Below are 25,322 nucleotides of genomic sequence, written 5' to 3'. Positions count from 1 at the left end.
ATACTGCTGTTCCATATTTCCAGGAGTGACTTCAGTCAGATCACTTTACCTATGTGTGCTTGAATTTCTCCTTCTGAAAATAAGGGTAATGATACTTTGGTAAAAGCTATCAGATCTATACATGAAAAGTGCTATAATTGCTAAATGTTGCTATCCTTTATTCTTTATACTACAAGTGTTTTCAATTATTCTAAATTTTTAAAAAATAAAAACATTTCTCTTCATTACAATATTTTTACAAAATCTTTTTAACATTTAAATTGTTCTGACAGTAACAGGCAAATGCCTATTTTAAACACCAAAACATAAGGTCCAGGGTCTCTAAAATGATGCATATGGTATGACTCCTGCATCTGTGTGCTTCACTCTGTAGGATGAAGCCTAAAAATGGGGCCAAAGTGTCTTGAGTCTTGCCCTCCATGGCACCACAGTTGTGTTCAGACAGCATTTAGTTTGTTCCCCTTTTCTACATGGATCTTGGAAGCTCATATGCCTCCTTTCATCTTACAATAGACCGAGACAGTCATTTTTCATCCTGACAGGGAGTTTCCCAAGAGCACACGGATGAATTTAAAAATATAAACTTGAATGATTAGATACAATGATTCCAGAACTGATCCAACTCCCATTGAAGTCAAAGTAAAAGACTTCCCATTGACTGATAGGAGTTGAATTGTGTTTATGAAAAATAATAGTGACCCTCTCTGATAGGAGATCCCACTGAACATTTTAATCTCTGACAACCGGACACTGCAGCGTTCTGCCATGTAGGGCTGAGGTGTGGGATTTGAGTTTGGTTTTCATGCTGGCAGAGACTGGAGTCAATGTGAATACAACATCCTCAGAAGTGATCTCAGTGACTGACTCAGGAGCAGTTTTGATGGCATCTGAAGGAAGCTGTGTCCTGTCTTCTTGGGCCAAGAGAAGAATTGATTTCATGTGACATTGAGGGTGGAAGAGACTCCAAAGTAGTAAGTTCTGAGGGGCCTGGAAGACTGTCGGTCACTTAAAAATCTTAGGACCTGGATCTGCAACCCTTAGTTTGAGTGGCACTCAGTCATGTGAGTACTCTGATTGGCTATAATGCAGCTACTTGCATGAAGAGGTACTGCTCAAGTACTGCAGAACCCATCATCATAAATAAGGTGTATATTCATTTATTTCAAAACCTTTTACCATGTTTTATGAGTAATTAGTTTATGCAGACAGCAGAGGAAATATAAGCTTCATGAAGCCATAGTGGAAACCTTAAGAAACATTCATTGGAGAACTTCCCTTAAATACCCAAGCACCTTGCCAGAAGCCTGACAAGACAGCACAATCTGGTTTGGAACTCGCTAGAAAGGAGGAATCCATCTGAGTTGTGCCTTGTTAAGAAAAACTTGGCCGTGGACTCAAGTTCTTCAACACTGCACCTGTGGCTTCTTCACTCTATGAGGCCATCACCCAACATGTCACAGGCGTTCTTACATCACTAAGAACAGATCGGGTGAGAGGCAGGAATAGGAGAAAACCATTCTCTGTGACATATGGTCTCCTTTCAGAAACATAAGCTGCTTCTTCTCTCTCCTGTTAAAAGTGTGAGTGACAGTGGGGGAAGCCGGTGTCAGGAATAGAACGCAGGTTAGGACTCTGGAGGCTATTTCACACCGTGCTGCTGATGCATCTCTGTCCTGTCGAGCAACATTCCTGCTGCTGTAGCCTGGGCTTTATTCTGTGACTTATCCTGAAGTGAATCAGATTGTCTGGTGACCTGTGCTGTCCTCAAATGATATTCGGAACATCAAAGAGTTCCAGCACGGAGCATTGAAACCAGAGTTAGGTTAGGACCATGTAATTCGTGTCTTTGTCTAAAGTTCAATAGAGAGAGGAGATAATATAGAAAATAAAGAGGCAGTATAGTTTATCTGTTAGAGCAGTGAACTGGGACTCCAAACTTTAAAGGTGTATTTCCAGGTCTGCTACTGATTTGCTGTGGCCTTGGCTAAATCACTTAGGTGACGTTTTTCTGAAGTGCTTCTAATTTTGAGTGGCTTCATGTTTAGATGCCCAGTTTTAGACACTTAAGACCAGATGAGAGGTGCTGAGCACACAAAACTCTGATTCCTGCCAATTATGTCTAAAATTTGGCCTCCAAAGTTACAAGTGACTTTTCGTTATTTGTGTCTCCCTACCTCAGTTTACCAACCCATAGAGTAGGGATAAGAGTAATATCCTGCTTTGCAAGGGTGTTATAAATCATTTGAACGACACCATGCTGTAAATGGAAAGCATTATTGTGTATTACCAGCTTGCATTGATTTTGGTAATGAATTCTCTGGATATCTGTCTAACTCTTTTCATTTGTGATCTAATCAGGATTCACACCTAGCTTTCTGGATGCTAAAGACCTAATGCATTCAGCAGCCTGTCACCAGCTAAGCTTCTAATATGTGCTTACTGAATTCTAGTTCTGGCAGATCCTACTTTCTAGTTATGAGAGCCAGCCACTCTGGAAGGCAACTGACAAGAACTAGAGTTTAAAATGAAAAGGAGTACTTGTGGCACCTTAGAGACTAACAAATTTATTAGAGCATAAGCTTTCGTGAGCTACAGCTCACTTCATCGGATGCATCTTATGCTCTAATAAATTTGTTAGTCTCTAAGGTGCCACAAGTACTCCTTTTCTTTTTGCGAATACAGACTAACACGGCTGCTACTCTGAAACCTAGAGTTTAAAATGTATCTCCTGTGGGTTTTTTTTTTTAAATATATCTTCAGTAGCAGGAAGCCTTCCCAGGTCCAGTAGGTTAATGGACACAGGCAGGACACCTACAGCTATCATAATGAGACATTTCTGTTCTTTACACTTTTAGTTCCAGGGCTTTATAGCTTGCAGACTGCCTAATTAAGGCTAAGCCAGACAGACTTTGTGATGTACACCAGGAACTGGACTGGTACTTTTTTTTTTACCCCTTGTCCTTTAGAGCCCTGCCAGTGTGGGCCAAATTTAAAGCCTGTTTCCAGAGCCTGTTTCCAGAGGTGAAAGCCCATGGGAAGAGTGAGGAAGCTTACATTAGGGTAAAAGAGTCTGTACATCTCATTAATTTCCATGCCTTTTACAAGTCATTCTTTCTGCATCTGGGTTATACAGATCTGAAATGGGGCAGATCAGTTTTTGATTCCAACTGTCTTTCAAAACCTAAGAGTCTTGACTTCCATTTGACACAAAATTTGCCTTGCGAGGTGTCTACCCAACTGTATCTTAATGTAAATTGCTCAGGAATCTGCAGAGCCCTGCGCGGATACAAAATTTGTATTCGCATCCATCTGTGATCCACAAACAGGGTCCACAGATTTGCCGGGCTCTAGGAATCTGCAACAGAAGTCAAATCCCCAAGACAGTCTTCCCTGGCACCTCCCTCTTTGTAGTGGAGGCAGCATTCCCGTCCATGATTGCTGAGTCCAGGTCAGAAGGTAGTGAGACTCTGAGTGAGGACACTACGCAGGATATGCTATGAAAGGCCTTCACGCTGCCACAGAGCTCACTGCAGCATAACATCTTCAGTCTGCAGGCAAGGGAGAAATATGGGGTCTTGTCTGTGCCCAGGGCCCTCAGTAAAGAATCCCCTTTATACTCACCACAACCAAGTTGGGTTTCCGCTTTATTAGCGAGGAGCTCGTATTCCCTCCCAAATCACAAAGTTCCAGGGTAGTTCTCAAAGCGGCCGCAGGTCATGCTCTTGGGGGATGATTTGATGTTTCTGTTCCAGGCTGCCAGCTCGCTTAAAATGTGGTTTATCATAGGATGAAGCCATCCAAGCCACTTGGAGTCTAAGTGGCCTTTGTTAGAAGGGAGCACAAAAAAATAAAGCAAAGAGAAAAGAAGCATCTCAGAAATTTTGCTTAGCCCTGGCTTTTCTTCTCTCAATTTTTTTCTTTTTGGTCTAAAGCAAAGTTAGAAAAATAACTAGGGAAAAGTAGCTGTAATGCCAATTTAATAAGGAAGGAAACTGCTGAAATGGCATCAGAGAGCTCCTTAAAATGCAAAACTTTTCGCTGATCCACTACACCGAGTGGAGCAGTTCATTTGCATAAAGGCGATGGCTAAGCAGGAGCTCTCTTCATCATCATCTCACCTTTTTAGATGCAAAAGAGAAAAGGACTTTTCAAAGGGAAAATGTTTTCATGGTGAAAAATGTAAACACTGGAAGGTGGTGGGGGGGGAATAATATCACCTGTTCACACAAAGTCTCCAGCATCTCAACTTCTGTCATGGGCTCAATGAATTATTGTGGACCAAAATCAGAGGTGACAAGTGCTAGTCCAGGGGTAGCCACCCTGTGGCTCCGGAGCCACATGCGGCTCTTCAGAAGTTAAGCTCCTTGTACAGGCAACAACTCCGGGGCTGGAGCTATAGGCGCCAACTTTCCAATGTGCTGGGGGATGCTCACTGCTCAATCCCTGGCTCTGCCATACCCCGCCCCCTCCCCTGAGCCTGCCATGCCCTCGCTCCTCCTCCTCCTCCCTCCCCCCCACCCCCAGCCTCCTGCATGCCATGAAACAGCTGATTGGGAGGGATGGAGGGGGAGGCGCTGATCAGCAGGGCTGCCAGTAGGCGGGAGGAGCTGCGGGCATTTGGTGGGGGTAGGGAGCTGAGGTATTACTGGCTCTTTGGCAATATTCTGGCTCCTTCTCAGGCTCAGGATGGCCACCCCTGGTGCTAGTCGCATTGCTTAATGTACTTCTGGAAGGTGTTCAGATACCAGAGTACAAAAAATAGACTAGAATCTCCCAATCATTTTGCCGATTAGGGGATTAGAGGAGTGACTGCAGCATGGGTAAACATACCTGACCTCGCCTCGCTGCGGCAGCATAGATGTCTGCGCGGGCTAGCCACCTGAGGATATACCCAGAGTCTGGGGCGGGCTTGTACAGTCCCTGCTGAAGTCCGGTGCTGCCCTGGCTTCATTGCTATTGCTAACTCGAGCTAGCTAGGTCAAAGCTAGCCATCCCGAGTACAAGCCTATCAGAAATTAGGGCTTGCCAGCCCTGAGCCTGTGTCTAGCTAGCTCCCTAGTGAGCACCAGAGGACATGCAGCTGGCTCACGCTTGGCTTGCAGCAAAAATCACCCAATTGGCCAGCCCTTCCGAGTGGCTGGAGGAACCAACAGGCATGCTCTGAAGCCCGCCAGCAACTGCGCAAAGCATTGCCCCTGGCTGCACTAGCCCCTGCTTGTTCCCAGGCCCACTCCTGCTGTGCCTCACTCCCTGTAACCTGGGTCTGACCCTCAGCTCCAGTTCCTGTCTTCGGTTCTGACTCTGGGCTCCTACTCCTGCTGTAACCAGTAGGCATGACTTCTGCTTTAACCACTACGCCTAACCACCCACGCCCTGGTCTCTGACAAAACCTGCCTGGACCTCAGGGTAGGTACGCAGGGCAGCTAGCACATGCCACAGCTGCTGCCTGTGCCACTGCAGATACACTACTATTTTTAGCCCGTGATCTCAATGAGAGCTAGCCCAAGTATGTCTACGTGAGCTGGGAATCACACCCCTAGCTCACAGTGTAGACATAACCATGCATATCTTCATGGGGAAGATGCTGAATTTACCTAATGCCTGTGCAGAACAATGACCAGAAGACCAGTTTGAACCCATCCAAAAAAGTAAGATGACTGGGATCTGATTTCTAGCTACTCTGATGTGATCTAAAGTAGTCTGTTCCTAGGTGAGTCAGTAACACTTAGCAGTCGCCTAGTTCCTCCAGTAAGGAACCCACAGTTTTGGGTTAGGTGCTGGTTAAACAGGGAGACTCTAGGTATGCTCAATCCTGGCAGGAATCAGTGTATTTGGATTTAGATCTGGATTTGCTCACTGAAGCTGGGAAAGCCTTTTTATTTCTTTTTTTTTTTTTTAACCATTGTTAGGTGAGAGAAGGAAGGAGGACGCCATCTCAGTTTGCTTACCCTTCCATACTAAGCTGACCCAGGATTTTGTGATTACCAAAGCTGCAGACAGAGCACGATTTTAATGGGGCATTTTCAGAGAGCCAGTGTCTTATTCTTATGCATGTGCAGACGACGATGTGGGCCTTGTGAATGGGCGCCGAGGCACCACCCTCTTTTCCCTTTCACCTGCTCTGAGACACTAGCTTGGGAAACATCACTACCACTCTGCTTTCCTGTGTGTGAATCCACTTCTAAAGCAATCCGGGCAGCCCCAAGAATGATAGCAGCATGAAAGTGAAATAGTCAAAAATACTTTCACTGACAGTTGGTAGCTTGGGACTTGTCCCCCGCTGTATTGGGAATATAGGAGCCAAAGAAAGCAAGTGTAAGGGATGGTAAGGATGCTTGGACTTGGCGAAAAGACTTTTTTTTCCTCAATGCAAGTCAAAAAGGCCTGCCACTCTGGTTGATGCATACCCAGTAATAAATATTAACCTGCATCAATTATTAATAGCAGCTCGGTAGCTACAGTAGCTGCTTCCTTAAGATGCGAGGCTAGATGCATTTGTTTCGCCATTTGTTCCTAGTGGGCCTATGCGGGTTTACAGCAGCATTGCAAGGAAAGCTGGAGGTTGGACATCAGCCCAGAAGCATTTACAGATTAAGGATTTGCTGCTATTGTTGTTATTTTTCCCTGACAGACAAATTTGTTCGGTTCCTGACAGCGTTTGGCTTCTGCTATTATTAAATCATAGCTCTATGTCCAGGACACCTGGATCAGCCTGAAGATGAATGTTTTATCACAAACCTTTGATCCGCATACAGATGTCCCTCACTGAGAGTATATCACAGAGTCAACTAGCTGCTGTCCCAAAGCAGAATATACCTATGAAAGCCACCTGCCAGAGAGGGGGAGAGCATGGGGGAGGCATCAGATATCACCATCCCCTGCTAGCCCATAGATATCAGAGTGGGAGTTATTGCAGCGCCAAGCTGCCTAAATTCCCCCCAGGTTCCTCACTGCAGCGCGGGGGCCAGTCACTGCTGAAGGGAGAAAGGGGCGGTGGCAGCAGAGCGATTAAAGGAAGTCTCTGATGTAAAGGCTCCCGACTCCGCAGAAGCTGAGATTCCTCCCCATGGAGCGCTAACTTCCCACTTTGCTCCACGAAACACAGTTTCATAGCAGACATTTGGCGCAGTGGGACTGGAACCGAGGCAGCATGCAGCTTCCTACCTGAGTCACCCCCACTAACTACACAGAGGGGTCATGCGCTCTATGGGGGTGATTTCTAAAGCACCCGAATGATTTGCACATTAATGGGTCCATGTAGACCCTTTTGATGCACACTTAAGATCCCCTAGTACGCTTTAATGTAGAACTGCTTCAAACAGCACTATGTTTAAATGCCCCAGCAGGGTCTACATGGACCAATAAATGCACAATACATTAGTGCACTTGAAAAATTACATGCCTGTAAAGCGCATTTCCTCCATACATAGACAAGCCCTAAGGCTCATAGCACCCCAACAGGTACGTAAATATTGCTATCCCCATTCTGAGGATGGGGAAAACATAGTGTTAAAGTGACTTGCCTGAGACCACACAGGGCATCAGAGATTAGAACCCAGGTGAGAGCCATGATTAGAAACAAGGACTTCGTTGCTCCCAGTTTTATGTTCAGAGCAATAGAGCATGTGCAATGATCTATTTACTTGCAGTATATTATTCAGTAGCTACGGTCTCTCTGTGCTATATAGAGCTCCAGGCAGAATGGGTGCTGGGCAAACAAAGATGACAAAGCTGGAACTGAAACTGTGTAGAAGCCTATCTGTAATGGTAGTGGTTTTCTTTAATAAATCCTCCTTTTTATGATGGATTGTGATTCCTGATGTCATAACTCTATACAGAGGGGGAAAGTGTTATCGTTAACAGGACCATGAAAAGCAAGAGTAACCATCTGGAACAAAAATTTGTATAGCTTTCATGTGAATCATATATAAGTAGTACGTATGTCATTGCAGCACATGTGAGAATCATATGAGATAATATATAGATCATATACAAACTAATATGAAAATGTCATCCCTTTTGTAAATTACAGACCACACTCGTATGTAACGTATATTAAAACAGGACACTATGTGAAATAAGGGAACATTTCCCACTTATGGCCATTAAACATAACTTGGATAACATGAAGAAAAAAGGCTAAACAAACAGTTGGGTCCTGTATTGTACTAGATAGTATTGCATCCAGTGACTAGAACTCACTTACACCACAACCATGTTGAGCAATTGCATCATTTCATGAAACTGTGCTCAGATTATGTTCTCTGAGGTCTTCCCTTGAAATATTTCTCCTGACTATTACACCAGAAAGTGAGCAGTGCGTAAGTTACCAGAGGATACAGATTGGACATGTGCTGTATAACTGGGAACAATTTAGCATATCTAGCCCTTGGGTTTATCCCTGGTCATAGAGGGCACCCATCCGTTTGATTAGCTTGGGGACTTGAGCTATTCCATGTGATAAGCATCATTTGAATAAAATGGTATGGGGAAAGACAAAATCAAAGGGAGCAGATGATGGTATAAATAGATGTTCAGGTGGGAGGGCCATTACCAGTGCTAATGATATTCATTACGGAAGATGAAATAGGTTTCTGAAGGGGAGGGAGAAAGCATGTGAATTGGTTTACTTGTAGTTTCTGCAGACATGCCAGCTCATTTAGTAATGCAACAGCTCCCATTGCTAGCCACTTAATGTATGATTAATGTGCCGCAAGATTTCCCCAGACGTTTATGACACCTTTAGGAATAGATTTGACAATGACTTTATCACACCAAGCCACTTCATACTATCTGCATCCCTCTTAATGATTTATATATTCTAGAGGGATTCTATTCCATCCCACTAGTACTCAGTAAGGTAATAAATGAGAAAACTCAATGGTCTGTAAATTACAACATTGATTAAAGAAGTGATTACTGGTATAACTCTTACATGACTATGCTAATGCTTGCTTATATTTCAGGACAGTATTTACATGTTAATGATAAATCTACTGCAGTGTTTAGAATTACTTTATGGCTTTAATCAAAATGTAAATATTCATAAACAGATAATGTTTATTGCAGAGGAAATGAATATGTTTTTGTTTCCTTTCTCCATGTGAAATCCACTCCAGAGCAAACTTCATCCTCGGACTGATGAGTGACACTAAACGGTGTCACACCAGACTGAAGGTGAAAACTCTGGTTGGGGTAGAGCTTTATATTTACTGCCTGCATCCAACTAGCCCAGTTTGGGGCTGTTAGGTTTCTTTTGGCCATGTTGTGAAGGAGCCTCTCATTATAAATTCCATAGAGATGTGATCAGCTAGTGGCTCATTGAATAACAAATAGAAAACCCAGCCTGCAGCTTCAGAAATCGTATCCAGTCTTTAGGCATCTCCAGCATAATTATGCCTCCTGAGTCGGTGGAGAATTTTTGTGTTCAGCTGGTTCCATTGTAAAACGCCCTCATTAACATGCGTAAGGAGAAAGGAGTCTTTTTTGTTTGTTTTTGTTTTTCAGATGCCAGGTTTCCACTGTGAGCCTGCTTTGTTGCAGCTATTACCTTTTTTTCTCTCTCTCTCTCTTTTCCCCCTACTTTCCTCTCCTTTAGGTTTCTGACAGATGTGACTATGTGTTTGTCAATGGCAAAGAAATGAAAGGACAGGTGGATGCAGTAGTGAATTTCACATACCAGTATCTGAGCGCCCCTCTGCAAATAACAGTCTGGGTTCCACGCCTGCCTCTTCAGATTGATATTTCGGACACGGAGCTAAGCCAAATAAAAGGCTGGAGAGTCCCCATTGTCTCCAATAAGAGGTGGGTTTAGTCACTTAATATATATCAGGCATTTTCTTGCAATGAATGGAGCTGATTTTAACCCCAGGAAGAACAGCTCACAGTACAGAGATGGTATCTGGATCCCAACTTCCCCCGCCCCCCAACGTAGTCAGTGTTTTTCAATGGGATATGTGCTCCTAAGTCATTTAATCGCCTCGATGGTCCAGTGGCAGAGTTTGGATTTGAATCCAACCCATAGTTCAAGGAGACTGGAAGGGGGTTTTGGTTCTGGCTCATCTCTGCATTCCGGTATTTCAGTGGAGATCTTCAAAGAGAAGACACCAATATCACATGCCTATCTTGATTGCCTGTGTAATGCCACGAATCAGCAATGAAACTTAGGGGCATGTACCTGTGTACCACCGCATGCAATAATGACTGTGGGGCTCCGTATACACTCTCAATTGCTCTGTTCAAATCTGCTCAGTTTACAGGTCAAAGATGATGATTTTTCTGCTCTTAATTGATTTTATTCCAGGAAGTGTTTTCCTTGCTTAACAATTTGCTCTTAGTTTTCACTGCAGGGAAAGGGACTATGAAGGAGTTTTGTCCCCAAACCACTTTTTATGCTTCCTTTTTCTTTTTTTCAAGACCCACCAGGGACAGTGAGGATGAGGATGAAGATGAGCGGAAGGGAAGAGGCTGTGCGCTCCAGTACCAGCATGCCATGGTGCGAGTCCTTACTCAGTTTGTCGCTGAGGACTCTAGCCCTTGGAGTCAGCTGAACTACTTGCTGGGTTCTGACTGGCAGTTTGACATTACAGACATGGTGATGGACTTTATGAAGTTGGAGGAGCCTCACATTGCCAGGCTACAAGAAGGAAGGATTTTGATTGGACAAGAAGTAGGAATGACAACAATCCAGGTACATAAACTGAGCTGTTCCGGGTTCTGCCATTCCTGCATTAACACCTACATGATCCTGGAAGAGCCAGTAGAGTGTTCTGCTAAAACAGCACTGCTTTGAAATGTAGTAATCTGTTGTAGCAAGGCTGTGGCCTCCTAGAATTTCACACACATGCATTCCATCTCGAGTCAATTCAAACAAAGAAAGCAAAAGCCCCCGCTTTTGTAGTGAGACAGATCAAAACCTGTATTTCAGCCATCCTTACTGGATGTACACCCCTTGCACCTGTGAACATCCTGCTTTCCCACACAGGCTGAGGCCCCCCCTACAGTTCAACTAGCGGAACTGCTGCTTGGAGACAGAAGGCCTGATTTTCAGAGCTAACGAGCACCCATAACTCTAATGGGTGTCAACTGGGGTGGAGGGTGTTCAGTGCCTGTGAAAGCTACTCTTAGGGCCAGATTCTTAGCTGGTGTAAACTGAAAGACCATAGTGCTATGCTGATTTCCACTGCCTGAGGATTTGGCCTTCAGTGTCCTGGTTGGAATCTCGGTAGAATTTAGTGCACAAACGGCAAATGTAGCCACAGACAGTGGGTGGGAGAGACTGTGTGTGTTTGAGTAGCTGTCCTCTGCTCTCTAAATGTTCGGCGGTGGATAGGGAGTAACTATTTGAATCAGGGGGAACAATTTCCCACTTGAGAATGGGCTGCATGCACCATTAGAAACTTCAGGGATAGGGAAATGGATAAGGAAATGGAGAAATGAAGGACAAATCCAGGAAGATGCGAGAGCCCCCAGCACCCTTTGAAGCCATTGAGAGTTGAGAAGGCTCAGCCCCTTGCAGGATCAGGACCAAAATTAGGAGGGAAAGGTTGTATTATTTCCAGGCTTATAAGAAAGTAATGGAAATAATGGGAGTAAAATAAGATAGCTCCCAAAGAGGTATTTGATACAGTGGCTTTGAGCTGTAATCTCTCCATCGGATGGGTTCTCCTTGCTTCCTGCATGAAACCATTCTGTCTTCTCTATGTACTCTCACATCCAGTTTCTGTGCCTGAAGCAAGTCTTTTGGGGCAGGAGCAGATGAAGCATGAGGGGGTCACTGTAGTTGTTTAATCCTTTCCTGACGCTGTTCCCTTTCTGTTTCTCCAAAGGTTTTTTCTCCCCTGTCGGACTCCATTCTGGCAGAGAAAACGGTGACGGTGCTAGATGACAAAGTGACGATAATAGACCTCGGGGTGCAGGTGGTGGCTGGGCTTTCACTCTTCCTTCAGCCAAGCCCGGCAAATAACCGAGCTATTGTGGCTACAACCATTGCTCAGGAGCTGCTTCATACCCCTAAACAGGTAGTGTGCACTCCAGTTCTCCATGCTGCTGGCAGGTTGGGTGGGGCAGTGGGTCATCCCTGCAGAGCTCTGATGAAGTTGCCTCCCCCTTTAGCAAGTTTTAGGGGAAAACAATATAGACTTTTAAGTTACGGGTATAACACATTTCTATAGCTGGGCCTTTCCAGCAGAGGGCACCCTGGTGTTGGCTTCTTTTTTCTTCCCTCCTGCAAATTTGGGCTTAGCCCTTTGGAAAAGTTCCAAACCCCAACGTTGTGACTTGCACGTTGTCTGTCTTTTCAAAGACTCCCTTTAAACAATGTGACCTTTGCAGCTCTCCTAAGCCTTTATTACACTTGTTTCACAGGCCATCCATGCTCTCTGTGTGCCATGAGCAATGCCCTTGATCTCCATGTCCAAGAGTGGGAGAGCCCTGTGCTTCACAGTGATTTAATATTTGGGAGAGCCATAAAACAGTGATGTGAGAAAGGCGAGCTCATTCATTTTTCTGGTGGAGCAACAGCAGGCAGCCTGGCTCCTCTCTCTTCTTTTATTCTTCAGACTGACTCAGACGGGTTAGTTGTTCAGCTCATTAGGGGACACCGGTGTGTTGATCCTGCTTAATTCAAAGCTGGCATGTTTTCACACCAGCTGAGGGAAGGGTCTCAAGCGGTGAATTGCAGGTCAGATAATATGTACGGATACAAGGAACAGAAAACTGCACCAAATTGAGGCAAATAGTTGCCATGGAATAGATTAAAAACAAGGGGGTCAGCAGCAGTGGAAGGGACAAGGGCCTGTTCAATCCCGATTTCACTCAGCGGAGTAGAATACTCTTATTCAGGGCTGTATAATGCCATCCGCAGCCACTGCTCTCACAAAACCACTATTTCATCCCTCATAAATAGGGAAGAGCTCGGTTCAGGTTTTATGGCCCATTTTCACCCTGATCACGATATCATTTTCTGGAACGCAAGAATAATGTCGATTGTTTTATAACTCAATCGTTAGTGGCAGGATGACATCCCAGCTCGAAGAAGGATGTGCTGCCCATTGGTTTAATTTACTTCATCCTGTAATCATCTCAGTCTTATGTAATTAACCCATTTGTGCTCTTCTTTGGGTCTTCCTTTTGGAAACCGCTCTTCTTAACAGATGCCGAGTTGGAAATTGAAGAAGCCAAAGCTAGAAACAAATCTAACCTAGTTAGAGGGCATAGGGCAGGGTGGGATTTTTCTCCTGCAGCTTGTTTGGGAGTGTCACATGCTGGCTGGAGAATAATACAGCCTGTGGGGCAGGAGGGGTTGCATGTCTCAATGCAGTGTGCAAAGATATTTACCAGCATCCCTTTATGAGCATGGGAAGCCTCTGACTGATGCCTCCTGAATATTGTTCAGCTGAACAGTGTGTTCATGGTGCTGTACCTGCTGTGTGCCCCTCCTCTTCCTCACTCTGTGGTGTAGCCCCACTGTATTATGCTATGTGAATGTACCCATCAAGAAGCAAGAGGCTGCCAAGCACCCTTTCCTTAATGAGGACTGGTTGCTCCACCGCACATCTCCCACTGTCCCTCACACCTCCCCAGCATAGAAGCTACTAATTCCCTCACACCCTGCCTCTGCCTTTTCTTCCCATCTCCTCCTCCCGAGCTAAGAGTGAGGAGGCTTCCAAGCAGCGTGCCTTCCCCAGTGCTCTCCCATTGGGCTGATTTCTGCCCTCAACTTGTGTAGTTCATGCACTTGAGTTCTTCCCTGGTGCCTGGTCACCAGCAGCTCCTCCGCTGTACAGAACAGCCTGCCCTTTGCAGCGGCTCTGAGCGCATTCTGCACCCACACAGCCATGTTCTGAGGGCATCTGCCATGTCCTTGCTGCATAGGGCTGAGCTGATTCCATCGGCCATTGAATTTTCCCCTGCTCTTAATGAGAATCACTGAATGGCCCCTCTCTTGGCAGAAGACTGGCCCTCGAGGTACAGGTTTCTGAATTGCTAGCACAGTTGGCCATTATTCCCCTCCTGCAATGGAAAGGGGTTGAAGTAGGACTGGCCGGAAAACAAGAATTCTGTTTCATGACAAATGTCAACCTTTTGACATTTGTTTTCGGTCCTTAGCAGGACAAACCTGAGGCATTTCAAAAATTTTCATGAAAGAACATGACACACTCCAGAATAACCGAAAGCGCAGTGGTTAGGGTGGTAACCTGGGATGTAGGAGTTTTGGGTTCAGGTCCCTATTCTGCCTGAGTCAGAGCAGGACTAGAACCTGGGTCTCCCATGTGAATGGCTTTAACCTGCTGGCTGTGCAATCAGTTTCTCCTGTTGAAGCTGTTCCACATTTTTTTTATGAATAATTAAATATTCATTGGATCAGAGGTGAGTTTAACAGGAAAGCCCTCACCTGGGGCGTGGAAGGTGCAGGTCCAGGTCCCTTCAACTCGGGCAGAGCAGGGACTTGAACTAAGGTCTTCTACATCGCAGCTGAGTGCCCTAACCACTGGGCTCTTGTCTGTTCTGGGGGCTCTGGTTCTCTTTCTTTTCAAATCGAAATTCCATCATGGACCAGAGAAATTTTCATCAAAACATTCACATTTCTGCAAAAAGTTGTGGTTTCAATGTATCGACATTTTCCCAGCCAAAAAATGTTTTAATTGAAAAATTCTCAACCAGCTCTAGTTTGAAGCTTCTAATCCAGCAACTTTCTCCTCCATAAGAAGAATCGAGAGTTTCATCCAGCCTATGGTGACTTTATTTAAGGGGTCACTGCTGAGGCTGATAAGCCAGACCTTAAACCCCACCTTTGTGATCCAATCATCTGTTCTCATGGTCCTGATAAAAACTCCACCTCCCAATCTTTCCTCTGTTTTACTCAGTCCTTGCTCGGAGTAACATTTGCGTTTCTATCAGTTTTCTGTGGTGTATTTTAAGATTTGATCCTGCTCCCACTGAAGACAATGTACAACTTCCACTGACCTCGGGGGACTAGGATTGGGCCCGTCTCCTCTACTAGGTGTCAGACAGGATTTGCTGACTACAGTATGGTTTTTTTCCCCTTTTGCTTTGTTCACGGGAGTGCAGCTTCTGGCTCTAAATCACAATCACCCAGTATATGCAAACGCATTCTATGCCCTAAGACAGCCAAAGAGCTGCGCAAGAAACCCATGTCATTCTGTACATTGTGTGCAAAGGATTTATTTGTCTTTTTTTTTCTGTTGAGTTAGAACAGTAAAAAGGACCCAGGCACGGGCTTTGAGCCCCCAGCAAACCAAATACTCAGACTAGTCATTCCACCCCTTCTACCAGGCCCCAGAATGTCATCAGATACAAACACACCCTCGCATCAGTCTATGCCTCCATCCAGCAACCGCTCTTCATAGGCTAGATGAAACAAATGGATCCTGTAGCATGCCCTGAAAATCAGCCAATCTGGGCCTTTTTGGACCTGGGACAAGAGGATATTTCCGTGGCCCTTATGGAGAACTCTGTAGTATAGTGAGGGAAATCCAGCATCAGTGCCTACAATGCTACAGATGTATTCAGTGGATCATAGGATGGTCATAGGCCATTTAGGTATAGGTCAAAACCACCATCATAAAATCTGCCTGACAGTTCACAGACAACCAGTGCAGATCCCAGAGTATAGGTGTCATCCTATGCTATCTATAGATGACATGCCACTCACCAATCAGCTCTAGCTTCTGAATCCAAGTTGCCTTTTGGTGTCTGAACTTTCAGAACTGGTCAGTTCAGTGGGGTGGGATATATACATTGAGAGCCAAATACCCATATTTGTGATCAGACTGTGCAGAAAAGTTTTGAAGCTTTGCAAATTTGCAGTTATGAAAGGTCGCAGGCCGAATTGAATCAAGGTCTCCAGCTCCATAACAGATTTGTGAACTGTAGGGGACAGATTTTCCCCCTACTGTTCCACCGGCTCTAAATGTAACATGAAGAAAACAAGAGAGCTAAAGTCATTTACAAAAGGGAAAATACTGGTTGGCTTTGTAATTCTGGCACATTTATCAGGTGGCATCTCCAGACTGATCAGCAGCTACGAGTAAGCAGAAATGTGATCGTACACTGAGACAGGCAATGGTGCTAAGAGGTCAAACTAATGTAAATAGGCACAGTGTGCTAGTCTGGCTAGTGTGGAAGAGGAGATTAGAGAAGTACATGAAGAAAAACATGACCAAAAAGTGTCTTGATGAGTGCAGCAATGCTTCACACGCTTAGGAAACAGCATGTCGCTTGGAAATCAACAGCTGCTGCAGGAAGCAAATTCTTCATCACTTCTGAATCGAGTTCGAAGTGATCTGATGTATGGTATCTGACTCACCTCCAGTCTCTCTAGTCACCAGATAAATAATCCCATCTTCCGAGGGATGTTGACAATGACGAAAATTTGTGGTTTATTTGTTTATAAAGAGCACAACTGGATGAAAAGGGGGGGGGGTAAAAACTGGTAACTCCACAAGGTATTTGTTTATGCTTATTAATTAATGAACATGGGCATTTGTCACCTTTGGCATCAGACAAGGCAGCAACTTTGCTGATAATAAGGTTTCAATCCATCTTCATCTGTTGATAGTAATTGGAGGCCCTTGTCAGAGATTTGGAGGGGATTTATTGATGCGGTACATAGGATTTGCAGAAACAGCTCTTCGAAGGACATGGCACTAAATCATTTCTATTTTTTTAAGCCGTTCAGAATTTCTAATCATTTGGGAAATTTGCTTTCTTCCCTTGCATTCAGCTTGCCTTTAAGTGAAAGGGTCAAGAAGAGGATTTTGTGCCCAATTGACTACTTGGCCAGATTAGCTGTCTTTTGGCAGGATTTGGGGGAATTCTCTCCTTTTTTTTTTTTTTTTTTTTTTTTCCCCTTTTAATTCAGATTCTCCACTGTCCACGTGTGACAGTTTTCTATTTATTTGGCTCTTTATAGAGAGGATCCCTTTAAAATTTAAAAATTCGGTGCAGATTGAAAAGAGTAGCAGGGTGTCTTGGTTAATTGCAGTAATTCATATTTGTGGCCTTAAACCTCAAATGGCTGTCCATTTCCTCTACATTACTTTTGCTTCCCAAACACCAGGATTGTGCTTTTGTGGGGACAGTAATTATAGACAAGGCCAGTAGCACCTACCATGACACTTCCCACTGTGAGAACCTGTTGTCAGCGGTTTACAACTTTACCAAATTTTAACTGCTTGTTCTGAAATTTCCCATGCTGGGTGACTGCCTCAAGCTGATTTTTTTTTTTTTAATACAGCCAAAACAACTCAGCCATTTCTGAGAAAGAGGCTAGTGATATCCACATTGTTTTGCTCATCTTAAAAACTTCCTTTAAAATGCTCTGCCATCCCACGCTTTGGAGCAGGGACTTTCTGTAAGAAGGGTGGCCTTTGTGTCAAAAGTCTGTTGCCTCCCAGGTGAAAATCTGCCCCCTTTAGGCCAACATGTAAGATCAGAGTTCATACATGCTCAGTGAAGACTTTGTAGATTTTAGCAGCCAACTTCCCGGAAGGATTCCATCCATGCTGGGCATCCCGCAGCACAGGGCGGAGTGGGACGTTCTCTGCCAATGCAGCTGTGGGCGCTGCTATGGGTTGTGCTGGGTCCAGGCACCTGAACTGAGCGCTCTTGTGTTCAGTGCCCTACCCCCACTCCCGGCTCAGGCAGTGTGGAGGAAGAAGCAGCCTGATTTGAATACAGAGGGGGCAAAAGCCAGACTGGCATAGGGGGCTGAGGGGAGGATTAGGTTGAGACCAGGAACTAGAGGGGCTGGGACTTCAGGGATAGAGAAATGGACAGGGAGCAGGGGAGAGGGAGAGAAACACTGGGATTGGAAATGGGCGGGGGGGGACTGGGATGGTCTAGGCAAGGGAACTGGAAGCTAGAGAGAGAGAGGGGTCAGGGATGGGACTGTGACACCTAAGTGGTGGGGAAACTGAGCTTGGATGAGGAGTAAGGGGCAGGCTGGCCAAGGAGAGTGGGACTGAGAAACGGGGAGGGAGAAAAGAGACAGATCTGACAAGGAGCCAGGTGTGGAGGGAATACTGGGACTGGTTGGGTAAAGAGATTGGGATAAGGAACTGGTGGGCTGGGATTGTACCAATACCCCAGGGAGGAAGATGGGGATGGGGAATGTGGAGGGGACCAGAGTCTAGAATCGGGGAGAGAGACAGATCAAGTGAGGATCTAGGAAAGGGAGGAAGAGATAATGGCTGGGCAAGAAGCCTGGACCTGATGTAGTGAAGGAGTCTGACTGTAGAACCCCTGCCTCATCTGTTGCAGAAATTGGAGGGTGTGTAGCAAACGAGACAGGGGATTGCAGGACGTGCAAGGATGGTCTCATGAGCAAGGCAGTTGAATGCTGCCCAGCAGAACTGGATTTTATCCCAGCCTCTGCTACAGAGGGCCAGATTTTTAAAGGTGTTTAGGCCCCTAACTCCCACTGATTCCCATTGGCGACGTCCCATTGGTGACCAATGCTAAATACAGAATACCGGGACCGCCGCAGGGGAAGCGCCTTTTCAATTCTTACACTCGCCCGGCACGTTTGGCGGCGGGAAATAAATCTTGCCAGCGAAGAAAGAAGTACCCGCCGCCGAAGACCCGGACGTGCCGGGTGAGTGTAACAATTGAAAAAGCGCTCCCCCGGCCTCTCACCGCTGCCTAAGGGGAAAAACAAAAAAAAGACACCCGCGAAACAAAATATCGGGACAAATGGCATCCCGACTGTACTTTGGTCGGGACGCGGGACAAACTGCTCAATATCTGGACAGTCCCGATTTTATCGGGACGTCTGATCACCCTACGAAGATCAGAACCGAATCCAGCTCTCATGAGTCCCAGTCTAATATCTTAACCACAAAACACTCCTCCCCCTTTTTTGTCAGTCTGTCTCTGCTGCCCTCTGTGGTTCCAAAAGAGGAGCCATTGGGAGATGACCTCAGTGACATTTGGGTTCCTGCTTCAGTTTTCACTCGTACATTTCTCACTAAAGATGGTCATTTTGCCTTTCTTATGACTCAGTGCAAAAAAAACCCAACCCACTCGTTCCAGATGTAATGTAGAAGCAAAATATCAAGTGTGCCAGATCCTCCAAAGAAGAATGGAGATGGGTTCCCCACACACACACGAGTCCATGGAAAGAATGTTCTTTCTTTCCCAGAGCTGGGTTTGCTACTGCTAGAAATTTCCAAAGAGTAAAACTTACCCACAGTGACAAAAGCCTACTGTGACCACACTGCAAACAGGGGTGTGATTGCAGCATGTGTAAACCTACCAAAGCTAGCCTTGATCTAGTTAGCACAAATACTGACAACAGTGAAGCCATGACAGCATGGGCTAGCCGCCCAAGTATGTACCCAGGGTCCCCGGCAGGCTGGTACAGCTCATGCTAAAGCCTATGGTGCTGCACACTCACTGCTATTGGTACTCATAACTAGATTAAAATTAGCCTGGGTATGTCTACACATGCTGCAATCCCTCTCCCCACCCCTCCTGTGGCAGTGCACATGTATCTTAAAAGTGATGCTCTGCAGTTTTGCGCTAATTTGTTCAACCATCTCAGGCTCGTTTAATGAAAGATCCGTTGTTTTAATTTCCCTTCCTCCCTCTCACTTTTCAGCAGTGCTACAGCTTCAGAGTTACCCTGGCTCTATTTTATCGCTGTGTGCAAAGCATGTCTGAATCACCAAGTACTTTGTCCTCTTTCCTGTTGTGCCACAATATATTTTTCCCTTGTTTGGTCCCCAAAGAGCTTTCTGATAGCACTCGGAAAATTAAATATTCCGTGCATTCCAACCTTCTGCACAGCTAAATGCCCCTTGCTGTTTTCATTGAAAAGCTTTAAATTTAATGAGAAGGGTAGCAATTCCCTTTGTTTATAACCATAGTGTAACAAATTGTAACCAATTGAAAACAATATTGGGTTGTAAATTTGTATTATGATTGGACATTAAAAGGGTGGTGATGCTTTTCCCCATGGTGATTTTCAGCCCAATTGTTTTGATGTACCTGCGTGTAAAGTTATTAAGGACATTTGCAATGTAAGTCTTGGGAAGAATAGAATTTCACTTTCATGTGTATTTGCATTTCAGCAGTCTGCCTGTATGTATGCTAACTAAACAAACTAGACATAGAGCAAATGGAAAAATAAAGAAATCTCCTGCAAAGAAAGCCACTGAGACATGGAGTAGTAAATATCTATATCATCTGGATGAGACCCAAATAGAAAACAATTTCGCCTCTTGACCTCTAGCTTTCTGTTTGCTTCTAATGGTACTACCTGCAGGGAACAAACACAGTCCAATTAAATCCAAACCATTTGTATATCGTTATCATGGAGATCACAGCAGAACCCCCACATTCTGCCGTGGCTGACAGACAAACAAAATGGGGTTTACAATTATTTTCAAGGGTAAAGTGTGTTTAGCTGAAAACAAACAGTCCTCATGCAAAATAACTGTTTTGCAAGTCTTTTGTTTCCTTTCAGGTGACACATTTTCAAGATGTTGTGGCATCTTTCCTCTTCCCTGCCACAATATTTATGCCCTGTTTAATTTGACTGCTCCATGTGACATATTTGCATGGGTAACAACAGGAAAATAAGTGTTCTGTCAAGTGCTTCCAGTAATTTTTCTGTTTTGTCTCTTCCAGTTTTCATGCAACAGGAATGGGTTGGGTTTTTTTAATGGGTGTATTGTTATTACGATCTCCCCATATCAATTATTTTACATTTCCATTTGCAAAACCTTTCCATGAAAGATACCGCTGGGATCTTTAATGAAAAATGTGACCAATTTTCTGCCCTATTGGTCAAGACTCAGCTTGTTTTCAGCATAGTACGCAGCCAGTGCTTCCTGCTTCGTTCAGCTGCATTTCAGAGCTGGGAAGATTGATGAGTTGCAATCAGTTGAGCTGTTTTATTTAAGGCCCTGTCTTTAACCATTTCCCTCTTCCTTTAGGAAGCCATAGTAAGCATCTGGATCCAGTTCAGTGACAGCTCAGTTACGCCATTAGACATTTATGACCCCAAGGACTTCTTCCTTTCTGCCATGTCACTGGACAAATCTGTTGTCTCAACCCATCAGAGCACTAACTGGAAATGGCCAATCGTGGCAGCAGAAGGTGAAGGGCAGGGCACATTGATCAAAGTAGACATGATGATCTCTGAAGCCTGCCAGAAGTCCAAGAGGAAAAGCATCTTAGCCATGGGCAACAGCAACATCAAAGTGAAGTTCGGCCAAAATGATGCCAACTCTCACACTGGCGGAGATTATGATGCCGACGAGATTGAAAACCACGCGAGTGACCGGCGGCAAAAAGTATCAGATCAAGAGCGGTACGGCCAGGATGGGCGATACTATGGGAGCTCTTCGGCAGAGCGAGAGGAAAGTACCATCAGAAAAGTCAGCACTACTGCAAAGTCAATAATCAAAAACAAAGTCATGAAAAACAATAGGCTGGATGGAGGCAAACTCTCAGATGATGGCCAGCTGCAGAACATTCCCATAGACTTCACCAACTTCCCTGCTCAAGTAGACCTCCCGAAAAGCAATGGGGGCATGGAAGAGAACGACCTAGTGCAGACGCCCAGAGGCCTTAGCGATTTGGAAATTGGGATGTATGCTCTGCTGGGGGTCTTCTGCCTGGCAATTCTTGTCTTCCTAATAAACTGTGCAACGTTTGCATTGAAATACCGGCACAAGCAGGTTCCGGCGGAAGGGCAAGCCACCATGACCCACTCCCACGACTGGGTCTGGCTCGGAAATGAGGCGGAGCTGCTGGAGAACACAGTGGACGTGTCACCTCAGCAGGACGAGCACACCACTATTATAGACCGAGGGATGGGCCATGAGGAAAGCAACCACCTCCTCAACGGTAGCACTCTAAAGAACATCCAGAGCCAGATCCATAGGTCTGCTGACTCAGGGGGGAAGCAAGGGAAAGAGCAGAAAACGGAACCTTTGCATTCCCCCACATCCAAACGAAAGCGGGTAAAATTCACAACCTTCACCACCATCCCACCTGATGATGGTTGTCCCACTGTCAACTCTATCCTAAGTAACAATGATGACGATATTAAATGGGTGTGCCAGGATATGGACCTCGGGGACTCCAAAGAGATAAAAAACTACATGGAGAAGTTCAAAGACAAAGTGTAGCTCCTGTCTGGTTTTCTGAGTTTAACCACACCTTGATGCCTTCAGTTCTACAGTATATATTGGGACAGAAAAGGGGAGAAGGAGGGGATCAAGAGGGAAAAAAATCAACAACAAGGCAGTTTCTGTAATCAGGGAAAGAAATTTGACAAACTGTCCATGGCTTTGGGTTTGTTCATTTGTTTGTTTTTCTCCAACAGCTGTCCGTGGATTTGGGCAGTCAATGGAATAGAAATAGCAGAAGGGAGTAAGGAAAAAGATTAACCAATATGATGAACTGGGCACAGTGAGGTTGTGAAAATTTATCTGATGGGTCAGAATAATAACAACAATATTACAGACAAGGTACCAAAAAATTTTGTTTAAAAAAATAAGTGAAAGAAAGTTAGTTAATAGAAAAGACAGACAAATTGTCACTTTCTAATATTTGTAATAATATGGAAGTATGACCCAGGAAGAAACATTTTAGAGTGTTACCCAAGCAGTTGCTTTCTTTTCCCTCATCTGAAGTGAAAACATGTCTCTGGCATTAAATATGGAGCAGAAAGAGATTATCTGATATATTTTCTTATTTTTCCATCTATTTTCCATCCCTTGTAGCTTTTTTTAAAATGCATCTTTAAAAAAAAATCCAGTTGATTCTTTATGGACCAAGAAATAATTGTTTTTCTAAATTAGCTAATAATAATCTTCCTTGTCATTTGAAGAACTCGGAAGATGAACAAAAACTAATAATTCCACCAGGAAAACATGAGTCTCGACTGTTTTGTGCTAGCTAGAAACTTGTTCTGTTTGGAGGAAGATTTAATTTTGCTTTGGGTGTGGGTGGGTTAAGTTTCCACTACCAAAGTTCCCAAGGGAAGAAAGTGCTGTTCTGTGTTTGCATTTAAAAATAATAACCAATAGGAATGACCAGATGTTGCATACTTATCAAATATAAGACCAAGACCATTAAAGCCCATTTATGTGCCCAGCCTAATGTTTATTTTTTTGCCAAGTCAGTGAATTCATAATTTGCTCTGTTCATCTTTTCAATGCCGCCAGTTCTCATGGGGCATTGGGAGGGAGGATGGGGAGTGGTACTCACAAATAGAGAAGCAGGTTGTCCCGAGCCCGTTTTATTTCCTCTTGTTAGGGGAGCTGAGTTTTTGGCTGGATAATATGAGTTTGGGGAAAAAGAAATTCAAATGACCAAGGATCAAGAGAGATCTGGGTCTACTTTATTTTCATCTATTCCCATTGGACTAGCACAAACTGGAAAATCTCTTCCTTTGAAAATCAGCTGTTTTTAATAACAAAATATGAATTCAGCAATGCATCAGAAACAAATAGGAAATAAAGGCACAGATAAATGGGTGCCGTTCCATTGACTTTAATGTCAATTTGCACAAAATGAGGATATGGCTCAGAATCTAAATGATGGGGGAAAACCACACTCAGAAAACATATTCATAATTCAGAAGAAGTCCTCATGTCAAATCTTTTTCGGAAAGCAGTGTTAAGTCTTGACTGTTAGCAGGGAGCACTTGCGTTGTTTGTCAGTCCTGTCTTTACCCGTTGATTCCACTACATTATTTTTTTTAATTACTAAACTCAGTAGGTTTCTTTTTTATTTTTTTCTTTTCTTGGACAAAATGGACCCTGTCACTTGATAACATAGAAGGAGGTTTTAACAAGATATGCCTAGTATGCATTGTAGACTGAAAGAATGTAATATTTATTTATACATGATATATAAATTGTAATTAAAATGCTTTACATGGCTTGACAAGTTAACCTCTTTTTGCGGAGCTGTTTCTTTTTTTTTAATTAAAAAAAAAATTAAAAAGCAAACAAAAAACCACTCCACCCTCCCATGGCCTAATTGCTGAGAAAATGTATAAACTTCTTTTTAAAGAGAGAATAGAAGAATACAGAGGTTTTACTTTGCCTCTGACCCTTCTGTTGTACCCATTCCCTTCTCCCCACCCACTCTACGGTGATGATGGTGGATGGCAGGAGAGGACAGCAGGCCGGCAGATTTTGAGGCAGTGTCATTATTAATCATGCTCATCTTCATCATCAGCGTAACCAACTCCAGAAAATGTGCTTCTGACATGGGCAACTTTTTTCCAGCCAGTCGTAAGTAATTGTGCTGCTTCTGTGGTTGATACGTGGGCTTGGATGTAGGTACATTGCATTGATTAGTAACTGACATTTACAACGCACCTTTTATCCCAAAGGATCCCAAAACACGTTACAAGCTAAGGAAAGTGATACATCAACCATACATGGGCAATCACTGCATCCTACCCACAAAATGCAGCCACCTCTGGGGTGAAACACCACAGAACCATGCAGCACAACAGGTAAAGCCAGGAGTACGATACCCAATTGGAAATCCTGGCAAGATGTATGTAGGCAGATTGTTATTACTCAAAATAAATTTGGCCTTGGACATTTTCAAAAAGTGGTAAAGGATTGTTAATGATCTGAGCTAGGCAGGAACACTGATTTTACATCTCATATGAAAGATGGCACCTCCAGCAACACAATGCACCCTGTTGTCTCCTAGGGAATTGGTTCAGTACTGGCTTGAGAACAGAGGGTCACCTATTCAGTCACTGGCACCACTCCCTGCCGCACTTAGTTGCTTCTGAGTGAGTCTGACCCAGTTTGGCATCTAAGATTTGACAGGAGCAGAGTAGGAGGTGGTGTCTTCATCTGCTAAAGATAACAGTTCTTCTGTAGCACTTTTCATCAGCTGATTATCACACATGAAACTTTTGGCTACCAAGAGCAAGCAGCTGGAGGAAATACAGCTTAGAGTATGTGCTCACAATGGCAGGGGCAGAATTTATTTTAGGGCCAACTCCAGTCATTTTTAGCAGGCAACAGTTTGGCTTAACAAAATGATTCCAGTCTGACTAAAGAAATTTATTCCAATTCCTCAAAATGTTCATCAGTTTTCATCAAAAAACTGAACCATTTTTCAAGGGAAATTAAAAAAAATTCTCATGAAAAACAATATTTCTGAACCAGATCTAATACATAGTGTAGATTGTTATTGAGATAGGAGTTCATGCACTGCTGAGCATCTCAAGTTAGCTGTGACTTCAGAGACACTTTTTTTTTTTTTATCCTTAAGAAACACATGGATCTTTTATAAGCAATAGGAATCTC

The 25,322-nt window shown here is 44.2% G+C and overlaps 1 protein-coding gene across 3 annotated transcripts in view; it reads left to right on the top strand.

Annotated features, from left to right (window-relative positions):
* The window catches only part of TMEM132C (transmembrane protein 132C), a 301,428-nt gene extending 277,492 nt beyond the window's left edge, over positions 1-23,936 (top strand). For all 3 annotated transcript variants that reach the window (XM_038373834.2, XM_043498134.1, XM_038373835.2), the window contains 4 exons: positions 9,599-9,804; positions 10,417-10,690; positions 11,829-12,020; positions 20,964-23,936. In XM_038373834.2, coding sequence (XP_038229762.1) covers positions 9,599-9,804; positions 10,417-10,690; positions 11,829-12,020; positions 20,964-22,163 — 1,872 coding nt within the window. In that variant the 3' untranslated portion in view covers positions 22,164-23,936. The remainder of the gene's footprint in view (positions 1-9,598; positions 9,805-10,416; positions 10,691-11,828; positions 12,021-20,963) is intronic.
* The last annotated feature ends 1,386 nt before the right edge of the window (positions 23,937-25,322 follow it).

This window comes from Dermochelys coriacea, chromosome 15 (assembly GCF_009764565.3).
Source record: "Dermochelys coriacea isolate rDerCor1 chromosome 15, rDerCor1.pri.v4, whole genome shotgun sequence".
NCBI lineage: Eukaryota > Metazoa > Chordata > Testudines > Dermochelyidae > Dermochelys > Dermochelys coriacea.
The sequence above is the reverse complement of the archived record's forward strand: the minus strand, read 5'-3'. Positions and strand labels throughout refer to the sequence as shown.